This window comes from Jaculus jaculus, chromosome 4, assembly GCF_020740685.1.
Source record: "Jaculus jaculus isolate mJacJac1 chromosome 4, mJacJac1.mat.Y.cur, whole genome shotgun sequence".
Classification (NCBI taxonomy): domain Eukaryota; kingdom Metazoa; phylum Chordata; class Mammalia; order Rodentia; family Dipodidae; genus Jaculus; species Jaculus jaculus.
Genome location: NC_059105.1, coordinates 123,851,130 through 123,877,271, shown reverse-complemented (window position 1 = coordinate 123,877,271; position 26,142 = coordinate 123,851,130). Strand labels below are relative to the sequence as shown.

Sequence of the window (26,142 nt, the reverse complement as noted above, 5' to 3'; positions counted from 1 at the left end):
CACCCCCTTGTGCATTTGGCTAATGTGGGTCCTGGGGAACTGAGCCTCAAACTGGAGTCCTTAGGCTTCACGGGCAAGCGCTTAACCAGTACGCCATCTCTCCAACCCTGAACAACACACTTTTAAACAATAAATGGGTAGTGAAGAATCCAACCCACAAAGCTCCAGATGGAAAGAAATAATTAAGATTAGAGAAGAAATTAATGAGTTGGAAACTAAGAAAACAATTAAGAAAATTGATCATATAGCCAGTTCTTTGAAAAAATAAACAAGATTGACAACTCCCTGGCCAATTTGATAAAGAAAAAAAAAAAAAAGATGCTTCAAATTAACAAACTTAGAAATAAAAAAGGAGAGATCACAACAGACATAAGTGAAACCGGGAGAATCATTAGGACTTATTTCAAAAACATCTACTCCACCAAACTGGTTAATATGAAGGAAATGGATAAATTCCTAGACACATACCACCTACCAAAGCTAAATTCAGAGAAGATTAATGTCCTAAACAAGCTGATCACATGCATCGAGAATGAAAGGTAATCAAAATCCTCCCCCCAAAAGAGTCCAGGACCAGATGGCTTCTCAGATGAATTCTATCAAACCTTCATGGAAGAACTGCAACCACACTCTCTCAAACTGTGTCACACAATCGAGAGCAGGAAAACTCCCCAACTCCTTCTTGGAAGCAAAACCAGGCAGAGATGCCACAAGAAAAGAAAACTATAGGAATATTTCTGTGATGAACTTAAACGCAAAGATCTTGAACAAAATCCTTGCAAACCAAACCCAATAACACATCAAAAGCATGATCCACCTTGATCAAGTAGCCTTCATCCCAGGAACACAGGGGTGGTTCAACATATGGAAATCTGTCAATGTAATACATTACATAAATAAGCTTAAACACAAAAACCACATGATCATTTCGATAGATGCAGAAAAGGCCTTTGACAAAATACAACATCACTTCATGATCAAAACATTGGAGAGAATAGGCATGAATGGTTAATATCTCAATATAATAAAGGCTATATATAAAGCTCCCAAAGCCCAAATAATACTTAATGGAGAGAGACTGAGGGAATTCCCAGTGAGATCAGGAACAAGGCAGGGTTGCCCACTTTCACCTCTGCTCTTCAATATAGCACTGGCAGTCCTAGCTCAAGCAGCAAGACAGGAGAAAGAAATAAAAGGGATACAAATTGGAAAAGAAATTGTTAAGTTAGCTCTATGCACAGATGACATGATTCTATACATGAGAGATCCAAGAACCTCCATGCCAAAACTCTTAAAGGTGATTAACTCCTTCAGCAAAGTAGCGGGATACAAAATCAATGCACAAAATTCAGAAGCCGTTCTATATGCAAAAGACAAAAAGATACAGAGAAAGAAATAAGTGACATTGTCCCATTTTCAGTATCAACAACAAAAAAATATCTTGCAATAATGTTAACCAAGGATGTGAAAGACCTATACAATGAAAACATAAAAACACTCAAAAAAAGAAATTGAGGACTTGAGAAAATGGAAAGACCTCCCATGCTCCTGGGTAACAGAATTAACAATGTGAAAATAGCAATCTTACCAAAAGCAATAAACAGATTTAATGCAATACCAATCAAAATCCCACCACTGTTCTTCACAGAGATAGAAAAAATGATCTCAAAATTCATATGGAAAGGCAGAAGGCCTCATATATCCAAGCATATCCTCAGCAGAGAAACACTCTAGAAGCATCACAATACCTGATCTAAAGCTGTATTAAAAGCCATAGTAATAAAAACAGCACGGTACTGGCATAAAGACAGGAGCATAGACCAATGGAACAGAATGAAGGACCGGACTTTGGGTTAGTTAACTACAGCTACTTGATATTAGACAAAGGCAGGCCCTAACAATATAGGCTGGAAAAAAGATAGCATCTTCAACAAATGGTACTGGACAAACTGGATATCCATATGCAGGAAATTGAAACCTGGTCCACACATCTTACCATGTACAAAAATCAAGTCCAATTGATCAAAAACCCCAATATAAGTCCTGAAACTCAGTTACAATTGGAAAAAAAAAAAATGGAAGTTTCCATGATATAGGAATGGGAAAAGACTTCCTGAAGAAAACCTCAGTAGCACAGTAAGTTAAACAATCACTCAACCATTGGGAATCTCATGAAGCTGAAATGTTTCTTTACAGAGAAACATGCAATAAGCAGAGCCAATAGATTACCCACAGAATGGGAGAAAATATTTACTGGTTATCCAACCGACAGAGGCCTAATTTCTAGAATCTTCATAGAACTCAAAAACCTAAACAATAAAAAGTCAAACAACCCACTTGCAAAATGGGGCAAACAACTGGACAAGCAGTTTTCAGAGGAGGAGATACAAATGGCAAACACACATTTAAGAAAATGTTCATCACTCCTAATCATCAGAGAAATGCAAATTCAAGCACACGTTGGGTCATTATGCACAGAGACATTGCCTATTGCCCATAACTGATGGCTAACCCCACAATGCATGACCCATATTCCCCAACGAGGAGTGTCCTTAAGGAGGGGGGGAGGACAGGAAGGAGGCTAACTACGGTAGAAACATGACTGTATACACTGTGTACATAACTAATAAAAAAAGAGGAAGGAATATCAGGCACCGTAACTCCCAAAATGCAAAGGCAGCAGATGAATATGTCAAAAGAGTCTTTGGACTGGAAAGAGGGGTTTAGCAGTTAAGGCCCATGTCTACAAAGCCTAAGAACCTATGTTCAACTCCACAGACCCCACGTAAGCTAGACACACAAGGTGATGCATGTACAAGGTTGCACATGTACACAAGGTGATGCAAACGTCTGGAGTTCAATTACAGTGGCTGGAGGTCCTGATGTGCCAATTCTCTTGCTCTTTTTCCCATTTTTTTTTAAAAAAAGGACAGGCATTAGCAAAGAACACCAAACTTAGAGCCTGAGTCTAATCCTCCTCTGGGGCATGCCTCCTGCTTCCATCATGGGAGGTGGGAACCCTCTCTCACCTTGGCCTTCTCCTCAGACATCATGTACAGCTCTTGCTCACTCATCCATGCCTCGGCCTCAGCTGCATCAAAGTAGTACTGCTGGGCTTTGTGTGCCTCCTCCAGCCGCCTATGGCGCTTCTCAGTCTCCTCAATGAGGAGTCCCCATAGCTGCTTCAGGTCAGCGAGCCTCTGTCTGATAGCTTCAGCATTGAGACTGCTACTATCAGTGACAATGTTCTGGCTCCTCTCAAAGATGTCATCTATGCGAGGCTGGTGTCCCTGGATTTCTTTCTGGAGAGTCTGTATAGAAGGAGAAAATACATACAAAAGTCTTGCTAAATGGCCACAGTCTGATGCTTACGTCAAGCTGTCAAGAACCCAAAAGAGCTTGCAAACTTTCAAAGTTCTCTCTTTTTATTTAAAATACTGACTTACCAGATAGACTAACCCATGCAGAAATGCGTACCTGATTTTTCTTTATTAATAGTTGCACGGTTTGAAGGTTATGGCCATGATCTGTGGAAGTTGCCAAAGGCATCCTCTCGCCGACCCACAACTGAAAAAAATTGTGAGGTTCAGGTTGCATAAACAAGAGCATAAGGGATACCAGAGGGGACAGCTTTAGGGGAAACGTATGCACAATCCCCCTATAAAGGACCTAGGGAATGCACACACTTCTGAGTGTACCCACAGTAGTTAGTTTTCCTAACTTTATTTGACACTCAATGTTAAATTCACTGTGAGCCCTATGGTTAATTTTAAAAGCACTGTTATGGAAGTTCCTAGAGTATCTAAGAGGCCAGAAAGAACAGAGCTATATTTTATATGGAAAGGGAACAATTGTGGAACATGGGCTACAAGTGCTCAGAGCTCACTGACCAATGGTGTGTGTAACAAGAAGTGAGAAGATGACCTTCAGGTCAGGCAAGATTGGTTGAGGAGAGAGCCTACTCACAATCTCATCCTCCAAATCCCTGTTGAACTGATGGATCTCTTTGGAAGCCAGCAGATTATGCTTCCTTTCATTCAAGGGCTCCAGCAGCTCCATAAACTTGGTCTGAACAGTGAGACGTTTGCTGTCCACCTCATCAGTGCTCTTTCCCTCCTGGCTCAATGCCTGGGCCTGGCTCTGGAGTTCCTCAATCTCCTTTTTCCGTACCTCCATCTGATTCTCCAGCATCTGAAGGTACAAGACTAGATTAGAACCAGAGGAAATAAAGAGCATCCTATAAAATGTTTACTTTGGGCACTGGCCAAAATGGAAGATTGATGAATACCAACTTGCTCAGTGGAGAGTTCAATAAATGGTTTTAATATCAATCCATTCTAGCTCATTGTCTAACATTTAAAATATCCTCTAAAAGAATTTTTTGTTTTGTTTTTCACAGTAGGTTCTCACTCTAGCCCAGGCTGACCTAGAACTCACTTTGTAGTTCCAGGCTGGGCTCACAGTCATGGTGATCCTTCTACCCTCTGCCTCCTGAGTGCTGGGATTAAAGGAGTGCACTACCATGCTGAGCCTTTTTTAGGATTTTAAAGCTTAAAGAGTCACCACTTAGGAACTCAGGGAACAAAAAGTTATGGGAGACAAGAGTCAATTGTCAGAAAAACAATTTCCTTATCCAGAAGCCGCACACCAAAGGGGCTTCAAGGCTGGATAGATGGCTCAGTGGTTAAAGGCACTTTCTTGCAAAGTTTGCTGGCCTGAGGTCGATTCCCCAGTACCCACAGATAGCCAGATGCTCATAGTGGTCCATGTATCTGGAATTTGTTTGCAGCAGCAAGAGGCCCTGCCACAACCATACTCTGTATTCATCATTTTCATTCATACATACAAACATGCATTATTTCTCAAAAACCATGAAAAGAGCTATAATCTTGAGGCAGATAATGCTATCTTCATAACATTAATTAGAAAGTTGAATAGGATCATGCAAGATAATCAGTAAAATGCGTACCAGGTGTTCACTTATTTGAAGGAAATAGACAAAAGTTAAAGCAAAGTGTCACACTCAAGATCTGTTACACTGGGAAGAACACATTCTGATAGCTTAGCGATCAGGGGATCTGTATCTGCACACTAACTCCCTAACATGTAGGGCAAGCGAGCAGCTATGACTAACAACCACCTGTGAAAAAAAATTCTCAATGCACAATACCTTTAAAAGCACAGCAGCCAAATCATTTAGTAAAAGGGTGCATAATGTACCTTTAGATGAAGCAGTCAGCCTCAGCATTTAGCCAAAAATAAAGATTCTAAATTAGAACTCCTGGGTCCAGGACTTGGTCGTACATTGCAAAGCCAACCAGGGGAGTCTGTGGAAGATTCTGCCACTAACATACTTTAAACATAACTGTTTTCTCATTATTTCAAGGTAAATTGATTTGCCTTCTGAATCATGTGTTAGTATATTTAAAAAAAGAACTTTGAGCCAGGTGTGGTGGCGCACACCTTGAATTCCAGCACTTGGGAGGCAGAGAGAAGAGCAATGCAGTTAGTTCAAGGCCACCCAGAGACTACATTGTGAATTCCAGGTCAGTCTGGACTAGAGCAAGACCCTACCTTGTAAAAACAAAAACAAACAAACAAGCCAAAAAAAAAAAAAACTTTGATTTTCTTTACTACTTACAAAGTAGATATAAACAATTCAGGTAACTGTCACCTATCTAGACTTATATAGCAAAGAAGGCAAATGATTATTTTCATTCATATAAAATGTAGCAATGAATGGAATGGTGATGATACTTATCAAGATGATGATAAAGAAAGTGTTCTCGCCAGGGTGGTGGCACACACCTTCAATCCCAGCACTTGGGAGTCAGAGTTAGGAAGATCACCATGAGTTTAAGGCCACCCTGAGACTACAGAGTGAATTCCAGGTCAGCCTGGACTAGAGTGAGACCCTTTCTCGGAGAAAAAAAAAAAAAAAAAAAAAAGTGTTCTCATGCACAGACTCCCAATACTTTTACTAGTTACTGTCTCTCCAGTTGACTTGGTGCTGTCAGAGCAAGGACTTCTTTTCAGTATTAAATATGAAAGCTGTACAACACACATAGGCCCAGGTAGTCAGCTGGCTTGACCACTTACCTGTTGCTTTTTCAGCAGAATATTGACACTGGTAAGGTCTTTGCCATAGTCATCAGACTGAATCTGACTTTCCAGACCATGTAGCCATTTGTCTAGATCTGCACAGCTCTGGGTGAAAAGTTCAGCCTTGTTTGCATCAAAGAGCCGCTGGGCCTTTGTCTGGGTGGTAGATTCAAGGACTTCCCACATTTTATGTAAACCAGTGAGTTTTTCCTTCACCACAGCTTCTGTCTCTGGCTTTTCTGAAATGAGCTGCATTCCTTCCTGGAGAAAACAAAACAACGAGGTTAAAAATAAATATAGTTCACAAGAAAATAAAGGTTGATTTGTGGTTTATCCATTCATTCTAAGCACACTTTTTCTTATGTAGTTACTGAGCAATAAAATCAACAGTGGCCTCATATACACACTATGTGGTCTTAGTAGATGGGAGCACTCAAGTTATACTGCACAGAATCTCCCAGTGCAAAAAGTATACCCTGAAATCAATACCATAATGCTTTGTGTAAAGTAGTTCCATAAAGAAAATAAGCAAGGAAGAGAAAGGAACGCAGGAGGGTGCTTTATAGGTTGGTACTGTATATATGTAACTACAATGATTGAGATGGGGAGGTGATATGATGGAGAATGGAATTTCAAAGGGGAAAGTGCGGGGGGGGGAGGGAGGATACTACCATGGGATATTTTTTATAATTATGGAAAATGTTAATAAAAATTGTGGAAAAAAAAAAGAAGAGAAAATAAGCAAGATTTAAAATACAGGGTCTTTTAAAGTTCTGTACAACTGTGTTGGTAAAGCTGGCCACAATGCAACACAGGCAATATAACCAAGACAGCAAAGACTGAAGGAGACTCCCTGTTTATCAGCAGCAAATGAAGATATGCACAACGAGACCAAATGCTTAGTATTCACTGAAGATAAATTATTGTGTCATGTTGGTTGCGGTTCTCGTTTTTGGAGAATTAAGTTAGGAACTGTTAAATGGGAGAAATGCTACTGGCTATAGGATTTCTGTAAATTACCACAAAAGGATATAGAAAATGTCTTAAATAGAATGCAATTTGTGCTCCCCACCCATACATATACTTAGTTCTGTTTTTCACCAGAGCTTCAATGTGGAAAATGGTAGGGCCTCACCAGATAATTTAACCCACCTTCTCAATTTTGTCAAGCCATTCTTTGTTGGATCCAAGTTCTGCCATAAATGCTTGGTGTTTTAACCATTTACTGTGCAGATTTCTGGCTTCATCATATGACATATCCTGGGCTGTAAGCATCTTTTCATTGATCCAGAGGGACAGCTAGGAAAAAGTACCAAGGAGGTTTTAAAGAGTGTTATCATAGGTACAAGCTAATTTTCCTACCTGGAAAGGACTTTATTTATGCTATACTACATGTTTCCATGTCAAGAGCAACAGAATATTTGACTTTGCAACTTGGTTACATTATGACAAGTATCAAAGAATTTGTACTTCAGATTGATACAAACCCAGAAGTACAAAAACCTTGAAGCCAGCTTTCAAAATGAATGGCACTTTCAACCAGCTTTTCTTGGAAGGCTAATATTTAAATTCTACTCTAATCAGATCAAATCACAACCCTTTTTCTCTTCCAAGTACCTGTGTCAGTTACAACATGTTAATCATGACTGACTGCTTTCAATTCATTTGGCAATCTTACCTTACTATTCACTTATGTACCCTCCCCCCACATGGATACATATGTGAGAATGTCAAAAGCATGAACAACTTGCTCACTATAGGGCTAAAGCAACAATGACACTCTTTCATTATTTCCTAAGTCTGAATCACCTTCACCTCTTTTTCTTTAGCCTCTAGATCTTTAAAAAGCCTATTCACACCAAGAGTATTTACAGGATTTAATTCTGAGACCCAACATGTTTACTTGTGAGTATACACCTGAAATTCACAAAATTTTGCCAGCTGCTGAAAAATCAAAGGGAGTTCTCTCAAGAGGCTTCAGATGGGAATGAGCTAAACACCAGACCCCAATCCATCCGTATCTCCTGCAGGCTTTTACCCTAACCCAGAACCTGCTTGCCTACAAATGACCAGGCCAGTGTTCTGGTCCCCACCATAATTTGTGCTACCCAAGAAGGGCTTTGTGTTATACAGAAGATGCACAAAGAAATGTAGACTCCTTTGGATAATAAACATCTTACTTTACCTGAGAGACAATGTGAAGCACACTTTTGTATGAGTCACTATTCACAGTAAGTTGGTATCTGAAGATCTTCATCATTCTATCTCAGGGTTTATAAATGCCATGAAATGAAAGAAATCCCTATAGCATTCTAGCTACCTCTGGGCAAGGTCTGTCCATAGACTTACTTCAACATCAGGTCTGTTCTTTAGAAATGATGCCATGGAGGGCACTGTAAGTTATAGTAGAGCTGCTGGCTGTGATAGTGGGCAAAAGTTTGGGCACTAACACAACCTTTCTCATGGTGTTTATTATGAGTAAGTACCAGAGGAGGGAAGGTTAAAAGTAAAAGAAAAAGGGAGGCAGAGGTAGGAGGATTGTCGTGAGTTCAAGGCCACCTTGAGACTCTATAGTAAATTCCAGGTCAGCCTGGGCTAGAGTTGAGACCCTACCTCGAAAACCAAAGGAAAAAAAAATAAAGTAAAAGACTTTGATTTCTTTCTTTCTGGGGGTAGGGACAACATTAACTTTTTATAATCAAGGATCATTTCTCTCACACACAACAGAAATATTAAATTTTTTACTTAAAAAAAATTTCCTTGGCTGGGGTGATTTCTCACAGGTCAGAGCACTTCCTGTAGCAACATGAGGACCTATGCTTGCTCCTCAGCACCTATACAGAAAGCCTGGCATGGCTGTGAAGCCTCTAACCCCAGTGCTGGGGTGGGGTGGGGGGAGAGCAGGATAGCTGGGGCTCTGTGGTCAGCCAGTCTAATTGAAAAATCAGGAGTTGCAAATTCCGTGATAGACTATGTCTCAGGGAAATAAGTCAGAAGAGTGAAAGAGGAGGACATCTGACTTCTTCCTCTGGCTTCTGTGAGTGTTACCTATTTCCTAGTTATTTTCATAGCTAAAATGTGGCCATCCAACTAATCTAAGAAGAAAATGAAGTTAAAAAGAAATCAAATGAGCCAGGCATGGTGGCGCACACCTTTAATCCCAGCACTTGGTAGGCAGAGGTAGGAGAACTACCATGAGATCGAGGCCACCCTGAGACTACATAGTGAATTCCTGGGCTACAGCGGGACCCTACCTTGAAAAACCAAAATAAATAAATAAAATAAAAGGATAAAAATTTCCCTGTATTCTACATACAGAGGTCCTAACACAATAAAAGGCATTTGATATTCAAAATGTCAAGGACACTCACATATTTTCACTATTCATAACAACCTATCAAAGAGGGATTTTTTTCATTAAAAAAAGAGAAAGTGGGCTGGAGGGATGGCTTAGTGGTTAAGGCATTTGCCTGAAAAGCCAAAGGTCTGAGGTTAGATTCCCCAAGACCCACATGAGCCAGATGCACAAGGTGGTCCATGCATCTGGAACTCGTTTGCAGTGACTGGAGGCCCTGGTGCACCATTCTCTCTCCTTTTCTCTGTCAAATAAAGAAATGTTAAAAAAAAAAAAAAAAAAAAGGGAGAGAGCGCAAGAGAAAGCAAAACCCAGGGGCTTATAAACAAATCTGCTCTTTGCGGACACATCATCCTACAGGTAGCACATCTGTGGTAAACCATGCTGTACCTCTATGAACATGCCAGTTCCCAAGCCCTTCCTCCACGTTTTGGAAACAGCTTACAGCTATTATTTGTGAGCATTCACAAAGGTCACTGAAGAATATGCTCATTCTCTGCAGAAAAGACTACAGGCAGACTGGACAAATATAAGAAAATGCTTTTATCACTGATTTGGGCCAAGAGCAAAGCAATGAACACCAACTCTGTGCCAGACACATGTGCCTATTGAAGAAACTAGAAACCGAAGAACTTCAGAAAATAAGAGGTGAGTCAGAGAAAACAAAACAAAAAAACTATAGCTTTTAAATCATTCATCAGTTTTTTTTTTTCCAGTACACACCACTAAAATCACACTAAAAAGATTAATGATGTTGTATACAGTTCCTGTCCCCATTGTATTGCTAGTGCAATAGTGGCCCCAACACAGGTCTCTTCCAGCAAAGGCATCCAGGAAGAAGGTGGTGGGAAGAAACCCTGGGATTCTTAGGACCTCAAAGGTAAGATGGCCAACAATGGAACTGAACTGCACCTGAGTAAATAACTATCAGAATAAAGGTAGGTTGTCAAATGTAAGGGGGGGTCTACACAAACTCCCCATTTTCAAGAAAATCTCTTAAAGGGGACACATCTGCATGAGGCAGAACGAGGAAAAGTTTACAGTAATTAAAACAACAACAAAATCCAAAAACCAATTCTGGGAAGATGGCTCATCGAATAAGCACAAGATTCTGAGTTGGGAACCCCAGAACCCATGGAAAATGCCCAGGCATGGTGGTATATGCCTATAATCCCAGTGCTGGGAAGGTAGAAAAAGGAAGAGCCAAACAGGTGGGTGGCTTTTTTTGTCTAGGTAAATCAGTAAACTTCAGGCTCCATGACAGCTGACTCAAAATAAGGCAGAGAATGACTGAGGAAGATACCCATGTCAATCTCTGGCCTCCACAAACATGCACATGCAGGAGCAAGAGACCTCATCAACTCTCTGGCCAAAAAGAACATAGCCTTTGGGTAGAACATACCACTGCTACAAGGTAAACATCAGGGTCACCACAGGGAACACTAATCTGTGTTAGGTACCTCATCTTGCAAATGCTCATCTCTTACTTCCTTTATTACAAGAGGCCAACTGGTGTTCAGTGCAACATAACATACTCTGCATGGCTTACTTCAGAGCTTATTGCTCTCTTCTAGCTCTGTCTTGAGACATGAACTTACACTCCCGTCTTCAGACTGTCTGGCTTTACATAAATGCCCCAGAGACCTAAACTGTTCAACATAGTGCTTCAAGCAGATAGAGACTAGGCTACATAGTTTAGCGCCTTTCCTTCTTAGAGCCCATCTACTAGAACATACTGCAAGACTCATAGTAAGACAGCACTCAGTGAACATGGAGGATGTCTTTTGTCATAGGAGATATGACATGGCTGACATTATGGCCGTAGCTCTTTAAACACACAATTATTTGTTTGTTTGGTTTTTCGAGGTAATGTCTCACTCTAGCCCAGGCTGATCTGGAATTCACTATGGAGTCTCAGGGTGGCCTCGAACTCATGTCAATCCTCCTACCTCTGTCTGCCAAGTGCTGGGGATTAAAGGCATGTGCTACCCCGCCCGGCTTGAACACACAATTATTACATTTGCACCTAAATTTATGAAGAGTTGAACTGAATTCTCAGCACACAGATTGCTTCTGGCCCCTTACCCTTTTGCCCCAAAGTCCCTAGACTTTTTTTTTTTTTTTTTTGGTTTTTCAAGGCAGGATCTCACTCTAGCTCAGTCTGACCTGGAACTCACTATGTAGCCTCAGGGTGACTTCGAACTCATGGTGATCCTTCTACCTCTGCCTCCCAACTGCTGGGATTAAAGGTGTGCACCACCACGTCTGGCTCAGTCCCTATATTTTCTTGTTGGTGCTCCTCACGCCATTTTTGCCACCAAGGGTATTTATATTATTATAGAATTTATATATTACAGTTCTGCTGTCATTCTTTGGCAAGCAGAGAAATATGATGTGTTCATGAATTTACAAATGTGGAGTCAACTACATGCTTTTTTCCAACAAGCTTGCAAGCAGAGTACATTTTTCTGACCAAATTTAGTTTTCAAAGTGTTTATACATGTATCAGAAGTGCATAAAATAGTGTAAGATAATAAGATTAACACCACATATTAAAACTTGGTGTTTGAAAACAGGATTAACACTTCTGACACATCTACAGAGGCTAAAAGTAGGCATTTATAAGAGCTTACACAAGTAAAAAAAAATCTAGTTTATAGTTTTTAAATCTGTTTTTAGTTAGTATCCAGTTTCAGTTCTTGTTAATTCTTCCTGATTAAGTATACTGTATGTTAAAGAGATAAAACATAAATATTAAATGTTTTTAGGTTGCAAATACTTCTGGACTTCACTATGCAACAGACTTCTGAAATGATAGAAAGGTTCTATCTCTGCCTGTTGTCTAGCTAATATGGGTAGTTACCAGTTACACTGGCAACTCATCAGGTAAAATGCATCCAGTTGATAGAGGAACTCTGCTCTTAATTTTAACTTAAAATGAAAAGGCCACATGTGGCTAATGTGATGGACATTGTAGTCCTTAATTATTCTAAATGACAGATAAACGACTGATAATCTAGTCCCTCTAAGTGGCAGCTTACAGAGTGGAGAACTGACAAACAGCATGCTATATTCATGGTGGTGAATACTGGAGAGAATGACAAAATGACAAATGTCAAAATAACAATAAAAGAAAGCCAAGTGCTTAGCATTCAAAGAGTCATCTCTTTAATACCCATAGGGCCCATGAAACATTATAGAGGAAGGGGTAGATTAAATATGAACACAACTCTTATGGTCATAGACACTAAGAAGACTCAAAACCCATCAAAGCAGAAAATAATGGGTTCCCAGAGTTCAACCCTAAAGGAGATACACCTCCAAGGCTCTGGGAACACAGTAAAAGAGGGTAAGGAATAGAGAAGCATTTTCCTCCTGACACAAATGACTGGTACATTCATAACCCCACTTAGGTGGCAACAGACAGAAAAGAGGATCACCTAATGAAAATACAAACAATTTGCAATATGTTCATATATTAAAGTTCTTAATAAAAAAAATTATTTTTAGAAATGGTCTATTTCAGCCAGTCATGGTGGTTGTACACCTTTAATCTCAGTACTCGGGAAGCCGAGGTAAGAGGATTGCTGTGAGTTCAAAGCCAGCCTGGGACTATAGAGTAAGTTACTGGTTAGCATAGGCTACAGTAGAGTTAGATGCTACTTAAAAAATAAGAAAAAGGAGGAGGGGGAGAAGAAGCAGCAGCAGCAGCCGCCACCAAGCACACAACAAGCAATATTCCCTAGCCTGCAAAGAATAAACTTCTGGCCTCATTAATTTTATAATTCAAGGACCTTTTGTAGTCAAATACTGGTTGGCTATTTTTGGAAACCAGAAAAGGAAGAACTGGAAAAAAAAATCCAAAAACCAAAAACCAGAAAACCATACCTCTTGACAATCTTGTAGGAATTTCTGAAGATCTCGGTTGTCCTTTAATCTCATCAGAAGTTCACTTGCTGCCTCACGATTCTTTCTGTGTCTGTTAAAATAATAAAAGTGACTTAGCTAGGAGTGGTAGTGAACTCCTTTAATTCCAGCACTTGGGAGGTAGAGTTAGGAGGATGATCATATGATTTCAAGGCCACCCTGAGACTTCCAGGTCAGCCTGGGCTAGAGTGATGCCTTACTTCAAAAACAAAACAAACAAAATTAAACATAAACAATTTAAAGCTGGGCATGGTGGCGCATGTCTTTAATCCCAGCACTAGGGAGGCAGAGATAGGAGGAGTGCCATGAGTTCGAAGCCACCCTGAGATAACATAGTGAATTTCAGGTGAGCCTAGACTAGAGTGAAACCCTACCTCGAAAAACCAATAAATAAATAAATAAAATATTTATAAGCGAATTTTTCTCCTGAATTTCTGTTTGCTCAGTTTTCTTACATTTCTTAATTATTTGACAGAGGCAAGATGAATAAGGGATTCTAGAAACGTACAAATGAGCAAGCCATGGTATAAGAGAGATCCAAATATCTGTCTAAGCTACATAATGGGCCAATAATAGAAACTGCATACATTTGATGTTTCCTAATCTAATCCTAGAGGAAAAGAAGTCTAAGCAAATGCCATATAGAAGTCCATATATTACCACTATGGGAGAAATTGAAGCTATCTTCAAGGAGCTTGTAACTGGGTACAAGACAAAAAAATAAATTTAATTATATAATTGGCTTTTGTTTCTTTGCACGTGTGTGGGGGAGGGGTTTGCATGTGCGTGCATGTGGAACTCAGGGGGAAACCTCAATTATCATTCCTCCGGTATAACATCCATCTCTTTTCGAGATGAAGCCTTTCAATGGCCTTGTGCTCACTTCGAGGTGGCCAGTAAGCTTCAGAGGCCTGCCTGTCTGCCTTCATAGCATTGGGAATAAAGGTGCATGACACTATGGTAGAAGAAATTTAACAAAGAAACCAGACCCAGATGATACTCTAAAACACAACTTTCTATTGCATAAGCTTTATCAGTGAGTCAGTAAGACCCTGAATCTCCTCCCTAGCTATGCTGCTGCACCCTGCTTGCATCTGGTTAGTGCAGTCATAGCAAACTGCTTTCTGTTCTACATTTGTACCTTCTTATCACTGACTGATTACTAAAATTCTGTCTGTGCCCCAAAATCATGTAACCTTAGAAACTTGTAACACAGCAGCAGTGTAAAGAATTCAAAATGATGTCAGACCACTTGCCATATTGTCTATAAAATCTCTGAGCTATCAGAGTTCAGTACTCAAGCTCTGGAAGTTATTCCCGAGTCCATGCCAACATGAATAAGCTTTCTGATTCTCCACTTTATCTGTGGTACCATCTCTGTGTGACTCAGTTTCCTGTAACACCATGCATAACATTTTATGTGAATCGAACTCAGGTCCTTAGGCTTGCAAGACAGGCACATTACAGACTCAGTTACCTTCCCACCCCACAACTGGCTTTTGATGAAAGTTTTCTAATAAATTCTCATCTTGAAGAAAGTCACAAACAAAACACCCAGGAATGAAAAACTCCAGGCTTGTGAGATTGCATGCTTGATAGGGTAGTTAAGGTTTTGAAAAGTATAAACATACTTCGTCTAGGGAGATGGCTCTGTGGTTAAAGGCTCTTGCTTGCAAAGTCTGATGGTCTGGGTTTGAGTCCCCAGTGCCATGTAAAACAAGATGTACAGAGTGGCACACATATCTGAGGTTCATTTACATCAGCAGGAGGCCCTGGTGTGCCCATACTCACTCACTCTGTCTCTCGGGGAAAAAAAAAAAAAATACATGTATTTACTTTGAGGTAGTGTTTCGTTCACTCTAACCCAGGCTGACCTGGAACTCAGTGATCCTCCTACCTCAGCCTCCTGAATGCTGGGACTGAAAGTGTAAGCCACCATATCTGGAGCCCAATAAAACTATTTGTAAAAGAGAAAACACAAAATCTTAAAACAAAAATGTCTCTGTAATTTGCAAGTTGCTGCTGAATTTGGGAAACACAGAGTGCTCACCCCTCAGCCTGAACATTAAAATTGCTGGCAAATTTTCTTCCCTTTATCAGCAGCATAGGTCTCCAGAAACCATGAAGAACAGCAATGTGAAGGCCAGAAAAAAGGCCAGTATTGCAGTAAGGGGAACTTTCTATATATAGAGAAGACCAAAAACTGTCAAGAAGACACTTCTCTGACACCCCTGGTCACCTATACAGAAAGGCAGGCTACATTTGGGGTATTAAGATAAGTGAAGATGGGCTGGAGAGATAGCTTAGCTGTTAATGCACTTGCCTGTGCCTGAGGAAGCAACTCTTCTATGCGCACAAGGTGGCACATGCTTCTGGAGTTTGTTTACAGCGGCTGGAAGCCCTGGTGTACTAATTCTCTCAATAAATAAAAAGTGTGTGTGTGTGTGTGTGTGTGTGTGTGTGTGTGTATACTTTTTTTAAAGAGGAGTAAAGACAATACAAGTAAGGAGAGCCCAGCTTTCATTTTAATCGTCAAAGCGATTCCTTACTGCATAGGAAATTTTTGGCTTGTGAAACAAAGTATTATCTTGAGTCCATCATCCTCCACATCAGAAGTGAGCAAGAGCAGCTTACAGAACATGTGCTGAGGTTCGAAGACGTTTTTCCAGTGATGCTGAGAATCATATACACCCTAAGCAAGAAATTACTGACAGTTAACACTATCATTTGCCTAGTGACTTGGAAGAAAAGTCCTCTGCTCTGTTTCTGCAGGTACCAAGGGCTAGGAGCTACAAGAACATTACCAATGGAAATAATATAGCCATAGATGGTAGATATATGAAAGGACTTAACAATTCCTAAAGGTTCTGTAGCTTCCCATAGGAAAGTGGACCTTAATACACTATTTCATTTAGGCAAAATGTAAACCTGTCACTTTGCTACTGCTATCCTTTATCAAAAATTAAAGTAAAACTTTAACAAATTTGGGTCAAAGAAATAGTCACCTAAAGATGTAGGAAAGGAGTATCAAGAACTTTTTCAACCCTCAAATTCTACCTGTTTATAGGAGAGTTTACAAAAATAAATAAATCTTCAGGAGGAAGATAATTTGTGTTGTGGAGTTAGTGACAAAATGCAATAGTCTTGGCTTTAGCCAAAAACCTTGAAAAAGCTGCTCCCGTAACACATAACCCACAACTCCGTGGGCAATACCAGTAACCTCACCGAGGAGGGGCCCCTGCAGAATGGGGGCAAGGAGGAGGGAAAAGATGGTATCAACACGTGATATATACATACAAAGTAAGTTCTAATAAAAAAGAAGAAGAAAAACAAAACCTTGCAAAATGGACTCCATTTCCTTCATCCTGCCATCTCATGAAAGTGCTCAAGAGCAAAAGGAAAATCACAGACACTTGCAAGTTACAACTGAACAAGCATCTTGAAACTCATGGAAATAATGACAATGAAAACAATTTAAAACAGCCTTAAAGTTCCTGGACAGATGGCTTAATGGTTAAGTACTTGCCTGTGAAGCCTCAGGACCCCAGTTCGAGGCTTGATTCCCCAGGATCCACTTAAGCCAGATGTACAAGGAGGACATGCATCTGGAATTCGTTTTCCTGATGCACCCATTCTCATTCATTCATTCATTTTCTCACTTTCAAATTTAAATAAAAAAGGCTGGTGACTTACAGTCTAAATGGCACTGTTCTCTGGGTGGGCCACTGCATAGTGTATTCTGTGGAATCAAAGAGCCATGCAGGCCACTGAAACTGTCTCAAAGAACACTCAAAAGGAGTATTTCTTGTCCTGGATCACAGAAGCATCTTTACAGTAGGCAAAGGTTAATACAGAGACACACAGGTAGCAAAGGTGTTAAGAATGAGGGACTATGTGAGCTCAGCCCTAAATGGGACATCTATATATTCCCCTGAATGCAAGAGCTGCATGTGGAAAGGAATGCTGTGGAACACTGTCTCCTGGACACAATAGGGTATTATATTAATGAGCACACAGCAGCAGTGGTTCCTGCACAAGACCAGCTCACTAACATTCCATCATGAATGGGGGAAAAGGATCATGAAACTCCACCCCTTCCAGTGGAGCAGATAATGATTTTTTTTTGGGGGGGGGCATGTTCTTCTGCATTGTAGCTTCTGGTAAGTTGTCCATACTCTAGTTAATAATTCCCCACTGATGCAAGTAACCCTAATTTAACTCAGAGGGACACAGAGATAGACAGACAGACAGATAGACAGTGAGAGAAAGACTAGTAAGGAAGAAGGGGTTGAGTGGGAGGGGGATAAGAGAAGACAATAGGGAATGAATTTTATCAAAATACATTATATACATATATGAAATTATGAAAATATTTTTTTTAAAAAAGAAAGAAGTGAGCATGGGGGTCAAACATGGTGGCATCCATCTGTGATCCTAGCATTTAAAACGTTATACAGCTGGGTGTGGTGGCACACACCTTTAATCCCAGCACTCGGGAGGCAGAGGTAGGAGGATCGCCATGAGTTCAAGGCCACCCTGAGACTCCATAGTGAATTCCAGGCCAGCCTGAGCTAGAGTGAGACCCTACCTCGAAAAACAAAAAACAAAAACAAAAAACCCCACTGATACAGGAGGACTGCTGTGAGTTTGAGACCAGCCTGAGCAACATGGCAAAAAAAAAAAAAAAAAAAAAAAGTCAGCAACTGTTCACCAATACCAAGATGAAATGGGAAGACTCAAAAATGCTCTCATCGGGCTGGAGAGATGGCTTAGCAGTTAAGGCACTTGCCTACAAAGCCAAAGCAACCAGGTTCGATTCCCCAGGACCCACATAAGCCAGATGCACTGGGTAACACATGTGTCTGGAGTTTGTTTGCAGTGGCTGGAGGCCCTGGCGCAACCATTCTCACTCTCAAATAATAAATAAAAATAAAAATAAATGTTTTAAATGTCCTCATCATAAAGCAGACACTAATGCTTCATGTAGTATAAATACTTCCTTTAAGAGTAAAGGCCCTCGGATGTCAGCATAAGAAGATGGTAACAGTCCTCTGCCATACAAGATAGGGTTTTGCCTTATCGAGCTGGATATAGTGCTTTAATGTGCTATCTGTGCTGGACTGTGCCATAACTGCAATCTTCCTTTTTGCCAGGAGGTTCTCTCCCATGTGCAGACCCTTGGGGCAGGCAGACTGTGGGATAGCAGGCTGGTTTGTACAAAATTACAGACACTATGAAGGTCATTTGTATCCTGCCCATATCTGTTAATGTCAGCTTCTTTGTTCTGTTACTTTTCTTTCAACAAGTTCAGTGATAACTGCTGAGATTTGCTGAATATGAGCACACTGTGACTTTACATGCCACAAGAAGACTCATGGAAGTGTCAGAATGTTTCTGCATAAGAAAACTAGAACTGAAGGTTTAGCTACTTAGCTTTTGATCCTTTAACACCTGCAAGTCACAGATTTCTCTCTCTTTTTTATTTGAAAGGGGTTGGGTACAGAGAAAGGGAAGAAGGGAGGGGAGAGACAGACAGAATAGGCACACCAGGGCCTTCAGCCTCTGTAAACAAACTCCAAACGCATGTACCCCTTTGTGCACATGCGAGACACTGGATTCTTGCGTCACTATGTCTGGCTTACATGGGACCTGGGGATTCAAACTAGAGTTCTTAGGCTTCACAGGCAAGCACCTTAACCACTAAGCCATTTCTCCAGCCCAAATTGTCATTTATTTATTTATTTTTGTTTTTTCGACGTAGGGTTTCACTCTAGCCCAGGCTGTCCTGGAATTCACCATGGAGTCTCAGGGTGGCCTCAAACTCACGGCAATCCTCCTACGTCTGCCTCCCGAGTGCTGGGATTAAAGGTGTGCACCACCACGCCTGGCTTCAATTTGTCTTTTATTATAGGCAAGAATCCCCTAGGTCTAGTTTCAGGTCTTGAGGTCTTTGGGGAATTCAGTTTTATCAGCTATGATAAAAAAAAAAAAAAGTAGTTTGATTAATAAGCCAAAAGCCCCACCACTCCTTCCGTCTTTCTTATGCTTATAGAATCCTGTTTTTATCTTTTTATGGGGTGGGGTGCTATTTTGTATGATGTGTGTGTGTGTGTGTGTGTGTTCATGTATGAGTACGGGCATGCACATGCCATGGTGTGCATATGGAGGTCAGAAGACAATGTTAGGATGTTGGTCCTCGCCTTTCATCTCATTTGAGGAAGGATCTCTTGTCTACCATTCCACTTGCCAGAGTAGGTGGTCTGCAAGCTTCCAGGACATTCTCCTGTCTCCACCTCAGAGATTGTCAGGATTACAGAAGCCTGATACAGTTTTCAGGTTTGCAAGGGTAGTGCTTTATTCACTGAGTCATCTCCCCATCCCTTTTATCAAAGTGAGAAATATAAAGGAAGCCCTGATACTCCAGGAGCCCAGGCTCTTAATCAAGGTTCAAAAAAAGGTTGAACTACAACTAAGAACTACTGAAATGTTCTCATATCTGGCAGTCTCCAGTCTTGACAATACTACCTGCTACAGCACTAGGGTGGGAGAAGAACATAAATAAATCCAAGAAGCAGTGGACAACTCCACATCTTTCTGAATGCACATGTCAAAGGGCTAAGAGCTACAGGAAACCAGTAGTGTGTATCTAATGTGGAAGAACAAGAGGTGTTGTGTTTACAAAATGGGATTTAACATTATGAAAGAAGGAATTTCTTTTTCTTCTAGGTTAGGACTTTTTCTTTGTTTCTCACACTCATTTAAGAAGGTTTTCATAGAGGGATTTTCTTTGGTAGCTGCTTAAAAACAACACATACAAAATTATTTTTAGCACAGTTACACACTGCATTTCACAGAACCATCCTTAGAACATATTCAGTTTAGGCTCTGACTTAGTACATGAAAACTAGAGCTGTTCAAGTTGGGAATGGCAATAACCCTACTCTCTGTACCTCATATCTGATTTGAAGTGGGCCTGGCTCAGATTCCCAGGATACCCTTTCAGATGTGGAAAGCAAGGAAATGCATGCTGCAAGCAGTGTTTCTTTTGAACTACACATAAGGGCCAGATAAAACCTTGACATCAGTCTCAAAATGAGCTCTGGAATCCAGCCTAAACTGTAATCAGAAAGGAACTACTGAACAGAAGCTAATCACTAATCCACATGGGACAGTCCAAAACCAGCCTGATCAACCTAGAACCCCAAGCATGCTGGCACATCCACAGTTTGATCTGTCCTGACGGCCCACTTTTATTTTATTTTTTATTTATTTATTGATTTGAGAGCAACAGACACAGAGAGAAAGACAGATAGAGGGAGAGAGAGAGAATGGGTGCGCCAGGGCTTCCAGCCCCTGCAAACGAACTCCAGAAGCGTGCGCCCCCTTGTGCATCTGGCTATTGTGGGACCTGGGGAACCGAGCCTCGAACTGGGGTCCTTAGGCTTCACAGGCACGCTCTTAACCACTAAGCCATCTCTCCAGCCCCATGACTGCCTACTTTTAACCAGTACAGGGCAAGGTTGGAATCAGACAGTGCACTGGCCTACAAACTAGGAGGAAATCTTTCAGAAAAACTACAAAATTTTTAAAATGGAAAAATAAATTAAAAGCATCCAATCATATAGAATGGCTAAAGAGAAAAATAGCTGTTTTTCTGTCTCCAAGAAAAAGTCACTATGACACCATTATCAAAGCCAATTTTCCAAAAAAAGCCAGATTATGTTCCATCATGGCTCTGCCTGGTACTTAGGACAAGCAAATCTCACCCTCCTGTCATTACTCCCGATAGGCATCAGAGAGTACACATGAAGAAAGGAGAATGTAGCCCAGGCTGGGAAGTCAGGCTCTCAGGGGTCTCATCAGGTGACATCAGGTGTGTTACTCTTGAGGAGTGTGGCTTATACATGATCACTACCCAGCAGATGGCTCTACAGGGCTTTGGTTAAGAATTAGCTTGGCTTCCCAGGCTTTGTAGCCAAGCAGTATTGACTAATTTTTCACTGCTTACTGATCTTCTGGTTGGGTAGATACACAATTTTGCTAGGTACCTGTATTTTCTACTAATTGGGAAACTTATACCCAAAGTCCCAAGAACTTCTGATAGATGACTCAAAAGCTCAATGGTCCCAGGGTATAAACCCTCAGAAAACCGTACCTGTCATCAATAGAGTCCACCTTCTCCTGGATACGATCTGAGTTGATGTTCCCATCGCTCACCAGCCTCCGGCCTGTCTCCACCACAGCATTGATCTTCTCCTCATTGGCATCCATGGTGGTCATGAAGTCCTCCTGTTTCTTAATAGCTGCTTCAGCTCCTTCCAGGGTGGTGGGCATTTCAGTATGAGCCAAAACATATTCCTAGTTTTAAAAGAGAGAGAGAGAGAAAACAAACAAACAACAAAAAAAAAAAAACAAAAAACAAACAAACCCAGAGTAGCATGGCTATTAGTGGAAGAACTTTTTTCATTATTCTCTATTTTCATGTAATATAATTCTTAATACCTGCTCCACTGTACTAACATGAAATAGTGTATTGAATCAGATAAAATTAAAAGCTGAGATGCAAAGAAATTACTATCAGTGACTGGATTTCTCTAGCTGGTTAAATGCTATAAATTGATCTTCCCAAAATAAGGAACACTTTGTGTGTCAGCTACAAGGATCTTCTAGTGTTCAGAGAGGCAAGAGCAGCACACCCTTCATGCATCTTCAAAGAGTTAATAACCCCTATATGGGCAGCCACCCTAAGCTGTTTTAACTTGGTGTTAATATATGCACACTCGTGTGTGGATATACGTGTGTGTAGGTCAGAGGTCAATGTTGGGTGTTTTAATCAACTGCCTTCCGCCTTTTAAAAATTTTATTTATTTATTTATTTATTTATTTATTTATTTATTTATTTATTTATTTATTTATCTTAGTGGGGTCACACTCTAGCCCAGGCTGACCTGGAACTCACTATGGAGTCTCAGGGTGGCCTCAAACTTACAGCAATCCTCTTACCTCTGCCTCCCTACCTTGTGCTGGGATTAAAGGCATGTCCCACCATGCCTGGCTTCCACTTACTTTTTAAAAAATTTTTATTAGCATTTTCCATGATTATAAAAAAATATCCCATGGTAATTCCCTCCCCACCCCCCACACTTCCACTTGAAATTCCATTCTCCATCATATTTCCACTTATTTTTTTTGAGACAGGGTTTCATGTAACTCAGACTGGCCTCAACTTTGCTATGCAGCTAAGGCTGACAGTTGACACCTGTTCCTCCTGCTTGTGCTACCATGTCTGGCTCCACCGCATTTTTTTGAGATAGGGTCTCTTTCTAGAACTGGAGCTTGCCAACTAGGCTAGTCTAGTTAGCCAGCAAGCCCTAGGGATCCTCTTACTTCTGCCTCCCTAGCACTGTGATTACTGGCATGTGTCCTATTGCATCTGGCTTTTACAAGAGTGCTGGGGATCTGAACTCAGGTTCTCATGCTTATATAGTACCTGAGCCATCTCTCCAGCCCCACTCAGCTGTTCTTATTACTCTTTATCTCTGCCTGGTATCCCTTGGAAGTTGCTGACCTTTCTAGAGAAAAACCAGACCTTTGATTAAAATATAGCCAGGTGTGGTGATGCACGCCTTTAATCCCAGCACTCGGGAGGCAGAGGTAGGAGGATCGCTGTGAGTTCAAGGCCACCCTGACACAATAGAGTGAATTCCAGGTCAGCCTGGGCTAGAGTGAAACCCTACCTTGAAAAACCAAAAAATAAATAAACAAATAAATTCCTCATACATCATAGAGTGTTACCAAATTAAATATTATGATGACCTACTATGAACATAAGAGGTCCCCAGTAATAACTATAATGAAATCTTAACTTTGCAAAGGCAAAACAGCATCCTCAGAAACCTTCAACTCCTGTTCCCTACACATTGCTAAAAGATTTCACATGCCTTAAGAATCAGAGATAAAAATCTGTCTCCAAACTAGCCATATAATTTCAAAAGGCACAGTGTAAAGTAGTAGCCTAGCCAAAGGTTTTAAGGAATAGCAAAAACCATGAAGACTATTACCTGGTTGTTAAGAAAAGCCTCAGCTTGCTTTGTGTCCCTGAGGAACTGCTGGTAAGCATGGGACTGTGAGAGAAGATTCTGTCTGTTTTCCCACATTTTATGGAGTTCATTCCACCCAGTGTCTAAGGCTTGTAGCCGCTGCCGCAGAAACATGTACTGAGCATCAGTCTGTCCTTGGGTGACCATCTCACCCATGTCCCTCATCTTCTGGTAGTCTTCCTCATAGTTATCGATCTCATTTTTGATGTTCTCGTGCTGTGTGAGAAGCTTCTCTGCCTCAGTCAGGGTATTGGGCATGTCCTCAGAGGCAATAGCTGTTTGGGTCCTCGAGAGCCAGGACTGGAAGTCATCCAAGTCCCGCAGGAATTGCTGCAGCTTGCTGGCCTCTCCCAGGGAGGCCTCTCGGTTCTTCAGGGTGGTTTTCATTTCCTCCCACACGTCACTGATCTCGGCCAGCCGAGACAGGATGGCCTGAGCCTGGTCAGGGTGCTCAGACTCCAGTTTCTCTGCTTCTTTCTGCAGGTCGCTCAGCTTTGCCTCAATAGCGACCAAATCTCTCTCCATGCCAGTCAGCTTGCGCTGCAGGGCCATGACACCAGCCAGATCATTACCCAGGTCCTGGGTAGATTCGATAACCTTGGTTTTTTCCCTAATCCAGGACTTGGTTTCATTGCACTCAAGGTGGTAGTTCTGAATGCTCAGGGCAGACAGAAGAGCATCCTTTTTCCTGTCAACCAGTTCTCTGAACTGACTCCACCTATTAATACAGAGAGCAACATTTAAGGGGGATACCTTAAAAGGCTAGATAAAATGAACAGTGAGAGTTTAAACTGTCCATTGCCCTCCTTCCATCTTTGCTTTGACTAAAAACACACACATACACATAATTTATTTTTGGAAAATCATGTCACTTAAGTAAATGGGCAAATTATTACAGAAATATCTCAGAGATGCATGACATAAGGATAGATTCATGACATATAGTTGTAACACATCATCTGTTTCATACAGTCCACTAATTCTTTTTTGCAATATTCATCACACTCATCTCCAAGCTGCTCCTAAGGAACATATTCTCTAATCCAAAGGCTGATGGCAACCCTTTGGAACAACTTACTTAAGTGTGTCTGTTCAACAGAAAGGTAAGAAGAGGACAAAGCTCAGCCATGAAAAATTGAGGCTTTCATCAGCAAATGAAGCCTAATTCTGGAATCTTTTCCAGAAAAGGAACAGTACAGGTTTCATCTTGCTGTCTTCCACCATTTAGGCCCTAACTTTGATATAGGAAGAGTCAGGTACTGGGTGACTTAGTTCATTGTCCTATTCCAAAGATGTCACTCCACTCTAAGAACTCTTCTTGCAAAACAAGTTAAAGTAGACAAGCACGTACCAATGTCATGACATCAGTGGTACAAGGCCAGTGACCCTGTTCAGGAAGATCCCCATGGCAAGGCTGAGCAGCCACCCTTCCTAGACTTCCACACAGGCAGCTGACACATGATTGTCCCCACATTTACCTCGTGTTCAGCTTGTCCTGCTGAACTTTGATTTCTTTCTCACTGGGATGGCCGCTGTGCATCAACTGGCGTGCAATCTGGTTCACCACAGCAACCCGGGAAGCCTGGTTGTTCATTTCTGGCTCTAGGCTCTCAAATCTGAAAAGGTAAGTCAGAGTGTTGAGTTCCACGGCCACTGATGGTCAACAGGCGTGTATCCTCAACACCCAGGCACTGACTACCACTCACCTGTGCTGGATGACCTCCAGGTCCTCTAGCTTCTCTGGGATCTGCATGTTGTTGAGCCACTGTTCCTTTTCATCAATCCAAAGCTCGCAGGCATCAGCCTCGCTCAACATCTTGTACAGAGCCAGGGTGTCCTGCAGCGCCTGCTTCCTCAGCCGGGTCAGCTCCACCACCTCCTTGTAGCGCTCCTCAATGCCTGCCAGTCGGCCCCTCACATCTGGAGATTCTGTATGTGCCTGAGGAAGGGCGCTGGCTTGTTCATGCAATGTGTCGATAGTGGGCCTGTAATTGGTTATCTCTTCTGCCACGTCCTTATGTTTCTTGACCAGAGACTGTGTGGAGTACTCATCATGACCTACATCATTGCTGGAGACGATCTTGAGGATATCCAGCATCCAAGCATCGATGTCATCAGCATCTGCCTGGAATTGGTGCAGCAGTGAGGCCTCCTCCAAGCGCTTCTTCCGAATGGCTGAGAGCTGCTCCAGATTGGCCCACTGCTCCCGGATATAAATGATCCTCTCACGGATCTTTTCTGACCCAAAATGCTCCTCTGTAATCATGTCTTCACCTTCTTTGATGGCCTGCTCGAAGTGGCCACTGCGACCACTCATCTCATCTTCAAATGCCCGATGTTTGCTGAGTAGGCGCATAACACTGGTCAGGTCTTTTCCGTAATCATCAGAGGATAGGATCTTCTCCTTTTCTCGTATCCAGCCTTCTTCTTCTGCCATTTCCCAGAAGAACTTCCAGAGGCGACGGGACTCTTCCAGACGGGCCCGGCGTTCAGCTGCCAGCTGACAAAGCTCCTGATAGCAGAACTCCATGTGGGCCACACGGTCCCGGATTACCTGGGGGTCACAGGGCTTGTAGCCTGTTTTAACAACCAAGGAAAGAAATGTGGGTGTCTGAGAGACTTAGTATGGGTTCTTACTCATTTGCAGGCTATAAGATC

At 41.5% G+C, this 26,142-nt stretch overlaps 1 protein-coding gene across 4 annotated transcripts in view; it reads right to left on the bottom strand.

Annotated features, from left to right (window-relative positions):
* The window catches only part of Sptbn1 (spectrin beta, non-erythrocytic 1), a 239,020-nt gene that overhangs the window by 25,601 nt on the left and 187,277 nt on the right, over positions 1-26,142 (bottom strand). For all 4 annotated transcript variants that reach the window (XM_004668948.2, XM_045146796.1, XM_004668949.2 and 1 more), the window contains 10 exons: positions 25,191-26,061; positions 24,963-25,100; positions 23,446-24,202; positions 21,540-21,742; positions 13,346-13,436; positions 7,255-7,401; positions 6,100-6,363; positions 3,967-4,191; positions 3,478-3,567; positions 3,030-3,311 (listed from right to left, as the gene is read on the bottom strand). In XM_004668948.2, coding sequence (XP_004669005.1) covers positions 3,030-3,311; positions 3,478-3,567; positions 3,967-4,191; positions 6,100-6,363; positions 7,255-7,401; positions 13,346-13,436; positions 21,540-21,742; positions 23,446-24,202; positions 24,963-25,100; positions 25,191-26,061 — 3,068 coding nt within the window. The remainder of the gene's footprint in view (positions 1-3,029; positions 3,312-3,477; positions 3,568-3,966; positions 4,192-6,099; positions 6,364-7,254; positions 7,402-13,345; positions 13,437-21,539; positions 21,743-23,445; positions 24,203-24,962; positions 25,101-25,190; positions 26,062-26,142) is intronic.